Genomic DNA, 9519 nt, shown 5'->3' with positions numbered 1-9519 from the left:
TCTCTCTCTCTCTCTCTCTCTCTCTCTCTCTCTCTCTCTCTCTCACACACACACACACACACACACACACACACACTCTGCTACCAGGTCTATTCTCAAAGCCTTTCCAACATAGTAGGACAGAGCAATATTCTTTTAGTCTTCGAGACCTTCAAATCAACTGAACACAACAATGAGACGTCATACTAGGACTTATTAGGAGGCAGAACACTAAATTAGACCTAAATTTCAAAAGGGTATTAGTAGGAATTAAAAATAAAAATCAGGGCAAAGCCAAGTCCCTGGGTCTTAAGCAATATTTTAAAACCTGTGAGTGTACTAATAAAATGTTATCATAGTGGACTTTTGTGACTGACATGTAGATAGACTGAATTTTCCACTGGCAAAATATAGCACCAAAGCACTCTGGCTTTATTGTATGAAAGTATTCCTAATAAAGGGGCAGCAGGGTGGCTTAGTGGGTAGAGTACTGGACCTCAAGTCAGGAAAATTTCCTGAGTCCAAATCTTACCTCAGATAGTTACTAGCTGTGTGACCCTGGGCAAGTCCTTCACCCAGTTTGCCTCAGTTTCCTCATCTGTAAAATGAGCTGGAGAAGGAAATGGCCAACCACTCCAGTATCTTTGTCAAGAAAACCTAAATGGGGTCACAAAGAGTTGGCCATGACTGAAAATGACTAAATAACAACTTAGGAACTGAATTGCCCAAAGACCTGGGACATAACTTTTTCATCCTTTTAAGAGATGCACCTCACAACAGAAATCACAAATACTTTCTTACTTCATCATATTTCTTTACAGCATTAAGAGAACAGTCTTTGAATTCATCCCAAAATGGTTTTAAAAAAACTTATGTAAGAAATTTAAAGATATTTTCCCTAAAAACAGCCTAGATTTTTTTTTTATTACACTCCAATCTGTAATAACTTCACCAACTATGTTTTGTGTAATTCCATTTATAAATTTTTATGTTTTGTTTTCCTTTTTGGAAGGGGGGAGGTAGAGCAATTGGGATTAAGTGACTTGCTCAAGATCACATGGCTAGTTTTGTGTGTGTGTGTGTGTGTGTGTGTGTGTGTGAAGTGTCTGAGGCCAGATTTGAACTCAGGTCCTCCTGACTCCAAGGCTGGCTCTTCATTCACTGCACCACCTAGCTGCCCCAAAAAACTGACATCCCTCCCCCCCCCAGGAGAAAAAATGGACCATTTTAATAATAGAAAATTAAAACTTTTTTCACAAACAAAATGATTAAGTTAACATTAGAAGGGAGATAACTTGGAATATTATTTGTAGCAAGTTACACTAATAAATGTTTCACATTCCACATATAAAAAGGATTCAAATTTATAAGAACTAGATTCATTTTCTTTTTTTAATTAAATTTTATGTTTATTTTTAGTTTACATCATTCATTTCCACAAGATTTTGAGTTACAAATTTTCTCCCTGTCTTTCCCCTACCCACCACCCCAGAACAGTGATCCCACTGTATACCCAATCTGCTCTCTCTTACATCCTCCCCCATCCCCCCTCCAACTTTCTGGTAGGGCAAGATGGATCTCTATACCCCAGTGCCTGTATATCTTATTTCCCAGTTGCATGTAAATAACAATAATAATAATATATTTTTTAAACATTTTATTTTAAAACTTTGAATTCCAGATTCTCTCCCTTCCTCCCTCGTCAAAAACTGAAATTTTTAAAAAGCCTCTTATTTATCCATTTTTAACCATTACATTATCATGTGACCAAGGAATAAGGATAGTCACTAGATGTGTTTTCATTGACATAGTTAATTTCTGAATGAGAAAACTAACTCTACCAATGGAAGTACTCTGAAAAATGAATTTTGAGGGGTGGTTGGGTGGCGCAGTGAGTAAAGCGCCAGCCCCAGAGTCAGGAGGACCCAAGGTCGGTTCCGGCCTCAGACAATTAACACCCACACAACAAACTAGCTGTGTGACCTTGGGCAAGTTACTTAACCCCAGTTGCCCTCCAAAAAGCAAAAAGATAAAATAAAAAATGAATTTTGAGATACCATTAATTGCAGTTAGATAAAAACTTATCTTCTCCCCGCAAAAAATGTTGAAATACTAAGAATGTGCTCCTAAGTGGTGACACTGGCAATAGTCATCACATTATTAACAGGCTTCTCTCTCATGTGCCAACTTAGAGAAAAGAGCTCTTCTTTTTTTTTTAAGCAATTGGGGTTAAGTAACTTGCTCAAGGTTACACGGCCAGTTATTTCTGTGGTGCTGAGTGTCTGAGCCCGGGATTCAATCTCCAGGTCATCCCGACACTGGAGCCGGTGCTCTTACTCGCTGAGCCACCTGGCCGCCCCTAAGCTATTGGGGTTAAGTGACTTGCTCAAGGTCACACGGCCAGGTATTTCTGGGTGGGCGCTAAGTGTCTGAGCCCGGGTCCGATCCCAGGCCATCCCGACGCTAGGTACTCTCACTTTCTGAGAAGAGATCTTCTTAAAGGTCCCATTTTCTTAGCTGGGGCAAAGGAAACAATAGTGATTTACAGGGGAAAGTAGATTTTCATTCAATCAGAATCATAGCACTGTCTTCCTTACCAAGTATTAGGTATTTTCCACTGAAAGTTCTTTGTCTTGCAAAGTAACAAAGCCTAGTTTTCTCAGTTATTCATTGTGAAAGAAGAAGCCACAGCTCGAGAATGAATTCTAAGGGGTGCCAAAAGATTGAAATCTGAAATAACTGTCATCAACCAAAAAGCCCAAACTGCAAAGTTAGCTGGATTCAGACCGCAGGAAGACAACTGAATGTCTTTAAAAATATTTCACTCTGAGAACTGCCCACACTGATTGTCTTCAGTTCTTGTGAGAAACTAGCTTGGTCAGAATGGAAATGGTGCCATTAAAAATCTAAGTCTGTGGACTTAAGTTGGATCTTATTGTACTGCAGTCAAAGTTTTACTTTTTTTTAAAAATTACATACGAAATGGAGTAGACATAATGGATAGATGGAAGCTTCTTCCTGAAAAAAAAAAAAGTACCTGAAACTCCAGTTTTTCTGTCCTTGTGAGGTACAAAATGCCATTCCTTATTAGCAGCTTTGGCCTGTCTTCCCAAATAAGCATCAGTTTCGACAGGCAGAAAAAGGGAAAGACTTTCTAGACATGTATTTGGGCCCAAATTGAGGAGAGAGGAGATTTTGACCTACCTTGTACCTATTTCCATTAGTCTGTGAGGCAGCAGGAGAGAAGGGAGCCTCATCTAATCCAAAATAAACATTTCAACCTGGGACGCTGTAAAGAGTTGTAGTGGACATTTGCTGATTGCTGTTCAGTCGTGTCTGACTCTTTGTGACCCTATTTGGGGTTTTCTTGACAAAGATCCTAGAGTGGCTTATCATTTCCTTCTCCAACTCATTTTCCAGATAAGGAAACTGAGGCAGACAGGGTTAAGTGACTTGCCCAGGGTCACACAGCTAGTAAGTGGCTCAGGCCAGATTTCAACTCAAGAAGTGTTCTTGACTTTCAGGCCTGGAACTCTAAACACAGCGCCACCAGGACACATAAAATCATCCTCATATTAATGAAGCAGCAACATGTAAGGATCTGTAGTATCTCCATATAGAATGCACCGGAGCTGACAAACTTACAGCCTGAAGGCTAACATAGCTCAAACCAAATTAAAGTGTAATTGGGAAATGTTTGACAAAATCAATGGAAGTACGATAGAATACAGAGCATGTTAATTTGTGGTTTTCTAAGTCAACATATGGCTTTAGGGAGCCATTTCTATTCACGTTCGACAACACTGTTGCAATATACATATGTATGTATGTATATGCATATATGTATCTGTACACACATGTGTATGTATGTTGTTCTATGTGTGTACATACCAGCTAGGTGCTACAGTGGGTGAGAACACTGGACTTGGGGTCAGGAACACCCTGATTTCAAATCCCACCTCAGAGGCTTTGCTAGCAATAGACCCTGAGCAAGTCACTTAACCTCCTTCTGCTTCAGTTTCCTCAGCTATAAAACTGGGATAATAATAGCACCTATGTCCTGCACAACTTTAAAAGCATTCTGTGACTGTGCTTGCTTTCTCTTTCCATGTGAACATATGTATGGGAAAAGAAATCTATATCTGTGTGAAGTATAGGATGCGTTGTATATGTAGAGTGTGAGATATGTACACATATGGCCATTTCTATACACATACACATATGTGCATATATACACGTACATACATGGGATGAAAGAATACACAATTAGATCTTTAAAGGTGCAAAGCTTTGTACCTGTGTTTTCTCATTGACTCCTCACAATCCTCTGAGACAGGTGCTAATAGATAGATGTGTGTATGTGTGTGTCCTCATTTTAAACACACACACAGAATGAGAGAAAGTAACACACATACATACATACATCCAGATGGTTGCTTTTTTTTCCATTTCAGCAAGACTATTTGAGGCTCCCTGAATCTTCCCTGCTTTGTTATAACTGTCTTCCAGTGAAGGCATTTGCTCAGATGCAGCAAACACACTGTCAGTTTCCCATTCAGGAATAAACTCTCTTGCTTTGTGCAGCTCTATCTGACACCTTGTGTCAGTCTGGTTTTTTAAAAAAGAAAAAGTTTGAGAAATATATGTCATCAGATAAACCCACAGGAAACTGAAGGTAGTTTGAGTGAGGGTTTCTAGGCAACGCTAGGTAAAGAGTAAAATGTTTTCCACAAAAATGTTGTATGAATTAATGCAGGCATAATGGACCACAGGAAAGCTTCTCAACTACTTGAAAACAGTTATGTTCCCCTGAAACCTGTTCTCTAGGCTTGAAATGACCACTTTCTTCAATTAATCTCTATGTGTTTCAAGGTCTCTGCCACATCTAAGCACCCTTTTCTGGACAAGTTCACACCAATGTTCTCCCAAAATGTGGCATTAAGAACTATGGGAGATATCCCAGATACCCACCTAGGCAAATGAAAGCAGGACAGCCTCGCCTTTTTTCTTCTATACCATGCCTCAGCTAATGGAACCAAAGATTGCATTGTCTCCCTTGTCTGCTATATGACACTTGTTGACTTATACCAAGATAGCAATCTAATTAAAACCCCCAGGTTTTCTTCATTTCATTTGGTGTATTGGCGTATCTTCCTTATTCTGTACTTCTACTGCTGATTATATTTAAGCTAAATATAGGACTTTCAAGAAGACAGCTAAGTGGCTAAGTGGTTAGAGTACGGATCTGGAGTCAGGAAGACTTGAGTTCAGATTTTGCCTCAGACACTTAGTAGCTGTGTGACCCTGAGCAAGTCACTTAGCCTCTGTCTGCCTCGGTTTCCCCATTTGTAAAATGAACTGAAGAAGGAAATGGCAAATGACTCCAGTATCTTTGCCAAAGAAAACTCCATGGACAGTATGATCTCTGGAGTCACAAAAAGTCAGAGATGACTGTACAACAACAAATAGGACTTTCAATTTGTTTCCACTTAATTATATTAGATTTGACCTATCGTTCTGCCTTACTGATCTTTTTAGATGCCAGTTCTTCCATCTAATATATTAGCTGTCTATCTGTCCCAGCTTCACATCATCTTCAAACGCTGTAAGCAAGCCATCCAATTCTTCATCCAGCCATCAATAAAAATGTTAAATGTAACAAGGCCAAGGAGAGAGCCAACACTGTATTCTGCCATCCACTTTTCCCCAGATTGACCTTGAGCCATTAATTGATACTCTTTGGGTCTGGTTGGTTAATCAGTTCAGAATTCACTTAATTGTACATGCAACAAACAGTTCTCCATTTTGTCTAAAAGAATATCATAGAGGATTTTCTCAAATTCCTTCCTGAAATTTGGATATATTTTTGTTTTTGGAACTCCCCCGATCTACCAGTCTGGAAGACATTACCCCCCGCTCCACACACACACAAAAAGATCAGTCTACCACAACCATAATTTGTTCTTGATGAGCCCACTCTAGTTTCTTTTCTTTTTTTTTTAAAGCAATTGGGGTTAAGTAACTTGCTCAAGTTTACACAGCCAGTTATTTTGTGTGGGTGCCAAGTATCTGAGGCCGGAACCGATCCAGGGTCTCCTGACACCAGGGCCAGCGCTCTTACTATGCCACCTGGCTACCCCCCTCCCCCTAAAGTACTAATCTAATGATTAGTCCTTTATTTTTAAGGACTTACAAATCATTCCCTATAATAATGCATTTTAAAATTTTACCAGGAATCAAGATCAAGCTTCCTTCCTGTGGTTGATAGAATTCACTTTCTCTCCCTTTTAGAAAATCAGGACAATGTTTGCCTTTTCTCCCCAGCATTGACCTTATCCTTTCTATTATCCTTCTTTCAGTCCAACATGGCTAAAAGTAGCCCTTCTTGTTCTCCTTATCACTGATTGCAAGCCTCAGCTCATTTTGGTCTGTAGAGTTCTTGATATTCTCATAGAACCGTGCCAGGTTTTTGTATCTGTCTTCAGTGATCTGCTCTTGCTTCCATCTTCTGTATGTTTCTTGCCTTAATCTGAGAGGAGGGAACAAGCATTTATTATGTGCCTACTATATACTAAGCACCATGCAAATATCATCTCATTTGATCCACACAACAAGCCTGGGAGGTAGATACTATTATTTCCCCCATCATATAGATGAGGAAATTGAGGCAGACAAAGGTTAAGTGATTCGCCCAGGTTCACACACAGCTAGCAAATGTCTGAAGCTGAATTTGAACTAGGTCTTCTTTATTCTAGATCCAGTGCTCTATTCAGTAGACCCCATCTCCAGTTTGTCCTGGCTCTGGAAGAGAGTACTGTGGCAAACTTTGCGCAATTCTGCCTCTCTTAAATCTAATTCACAAGCAAATCAAGACATCACCTGTGATATCACTGGAATTCTGAAAACAAAGGGCAAACAAAGCAACCTCTGGGGGAATTGAACAGATTTCCTGTGCCTGCTCTGATTTCTTTAGACTGTTCCCCCTTGTTTTCTTCAGAAGACTCATTGATATTTTTAGATTTCTAGAGCATATCTTAGCCTGTGTCCATTTCTTTCTACAAATCCCACAGCTGAGTAGGAAACCTGTGTCTTAAAACTCCCAAATCCAGTACTTTTCCTGTTCTGCTTTACTGTCCCTAGAGGAGGACATGATCCAAGGAAAAACTACCTGAGCTAACCCTAGAAAAAAATTGCAATATGAATGGTTGATCCCTGGTCCTCTCAGAGTTCGGTTTCTGCTCCCTTTTCCTCTCTTTCACCCACCATACTTCTCCTTTCAAGTCACAGGTTATTTTTCCAAGCTATTGTTTCCTTGTTACTTAGTTAGGGAGCTAAAGGGGTCAGCGTTGTCATTAATAAACTCTCTTTTCTTAAAAGTTATACCATGCTTGTTCATTTTAAAAGGGAAAGGAGCTTGGTGTGCACCTTAGATGTGGTAGCTACTTAAAATACGTGTTTAATGAATGAATGGTCTGTTATATGCTAAAAAGAAAACCAGGGACCAAGTGGTATGCTCTGAGCAAAACATGTCAAGTGCTCAGTGAAGATGACTATCTCAGGAGAAACAGTAAAGCCTAGTCAGCAGGGGCCCAGAAACTGCGGCCTCAGGGCCAGACGGGGCCTTCTAGGTCCTAGGGTACAACCTTTTGACTGAGTCCAAGTTTTACAGAACAAATCCTTTTAATAAGGGGATTTGTTGGAAGTTTGGATTCAGTCAAAGGGCCGTACTTGAGGACTTAGAGGGCCACATGTGGCCTTGGGGTCCCAGGTTCCCTACCCCTGGTATAGTGGGTCAAAAAGCACTTTGAGGTCAAGAGACCTGGGTTCAAAACCTGCCTCTGAGATGTACTGCATGAGTGTAGACAAGTCACTCAAACTCTCATTGACCCTAGACAATCCCCTATGACTGTAAGTTACTGACAAGTTGCCAGTCTGTGTCAGTAGAGGGATTTTACAAACCATGGCATGGTGGATAGAGTTCTAGGTGGGAGTCGGGAGACCTAAATTCAAATCCGGTCCCAGGAATTTATTAGCTGTATGACCCTGAGAAAGTCATGTAGCCATTGTGCCTCAGTTTCCTCAACTGTAACATGAGGATAATAATAGTACTTCTGAGGGTTGTTGTGAGGCTCAAATGACACAGTATTTGTAAAGAGAATGCTTGTTTCCTCTTTTCCTCCCTCCTGCCTTTTCCTTTTTTTTTCCCCTTCATCTCTCCTTCCCTTCCTGACAAAATCACAGATCCAAGGCAAAAACAAAAAAACAAAACCAACCCCCAAACCAACCAGTCAGTAGATTTAAATTTTTGTGTTTATGATAGAAGTAGTCACCTCTCTCCCTCTCTCCCTCTCCCTCTCTCCCTCTCCCCCTCTCCATTCTAAATACGATAGCTTGATATCATTGTGCTTAATGTCTTTGATATCTTTGCATCTTAGAATAAAATCAGGGGGCTACTAGGTGACACAGTAAATATAGAGCATTGGCCCAGTAGTCAGGAGGACCTGAGTTCAAATGTGACCTTGGGCAAGTCACTTAACCCCAAGTGCCCTGTTCTCCCCCCTCCAAAAAAGCAAAAAATTAAAAAAAATTTTTAATAAAAAAAGAATAAAATCAGAAGCTACCTAAAATAAATTCATAAGGGTCACACCCCAAAGTCTCTTAAATCTTCCCAAAGTAATATGTTTAATGACACAGAGGGAGTGGGTGGAGCAGTACAGCTCACTACAAAAGGTCAGATCGAAAAGAGTAGAGGACTTCTATGAAATAACCTTATGAATGTGCCCACAGAGAAAAACCCACCACCCCCTGCAACAGCCCCTGGAGCCTCAGAGGGCCACTCACTGCCACCCTGGATCACACTGGCCCGGCAGAAGCGGCGGGGGTCACGGGAGCACCAGCCGCTGAGCAAAGAGGGAAAGCCTGCAGCAGCCACCAAGGCGGAAGCAGAGAAGCCGAGTGAAGACCCGGGCAGAAAAGAGGTGCTTAGAGTGTAACTTTTAGCCTTTTCTTTCAGTAGGATAGAAAAACAATGTGTATACCAGAAGCATCACAGTAAGGGCATGTAGGCGTGATCACTGAAGTGACAGGTGCCCAGGGACTCTGCAGGCACTGGAAGCATAATATGGCAACTGAGTTACCAAATTACAGCACCCAGAGGCTCTGTGGGAGATGGCACTAAGACTGCAATTTGGCAACCAAGTTACTGAATTACAGCAACCATTTTGATTTAAAAAAACGACAAAACAAAAACAAAGCCAACCCGGGAAAGTGTGCACTGAATGCACAGCTTGTAACTTTGTTACATTTGGGGGGAAAGCCCACAAACTTGCCCTTTTCTCTCAATGAGTCAGAGATCTGAGAGTGATGCACTCAGGCAAAAGGATTCAGGGCTCAGGCTGGCTCCCTGTTGCCTAGGCAACGACGCTTGGCATCTGGAGAAATGAAACAGGTTAAAAATAACTTCTCAGTTTGACGCCTGGTGACAATGTCAACAGCTCCATTCTGGCTCCTTGCACGGTGATAAATGAGACCTGAATGCCC

At 40.9% G+C, this 9519-nt stretch overlaps 1 protein-coding gene across 8 annotated transcripts in view; it reads left to right on the top strand.

Moving 5' to 3' along the window:
• CRACDL (CRACD like) overlaps nt 1-9519 on the top strand; it is a 230089-nt gene that overhangs the window by 217839 nt on the left and 2731 nt on the right. For 7 of the 8 annotated variants that reach the window (XM_069072984.1, XM_069072986.1, XM_069072983.1 and 4 more), the window contains one exon: nt 8767-8957. The exons of the other annotated variant lie outside the window; for it this stretch is intronic. In XM_069072984.1, the coding sequence (XP_068929085.1) occupies nt 8767-8957 (191 nt within the window). The remainder of the gene's footprint in view (nt 1-8766; nt 8958-9519) is intronic. 8 annotated transcript variants of the gene reach the window in all.

Source organism: Petaurus breviceps, unplaced genomic scaffold, assembly GCF_028583685.1.
Source record: "Petaurus breviceps papuanus isolate PSGF00001 unplaced genomic scaffold, PetGlider_PUasm1.0 90849, whole genome shotgun sequence".
In the NCBI taxonomy this organism is placed as follows: domain Eukaryota; kingdom Metazoa; phylum Chordata; class Mammalia; order Diprotodontia; family Petauridae; genus Petaurus; species Petaurus breviceps.
Note: the sequence above shows the minus strand (reverse complement) of the source record. Positions and strands in the feature narration are given on the sequence as shown.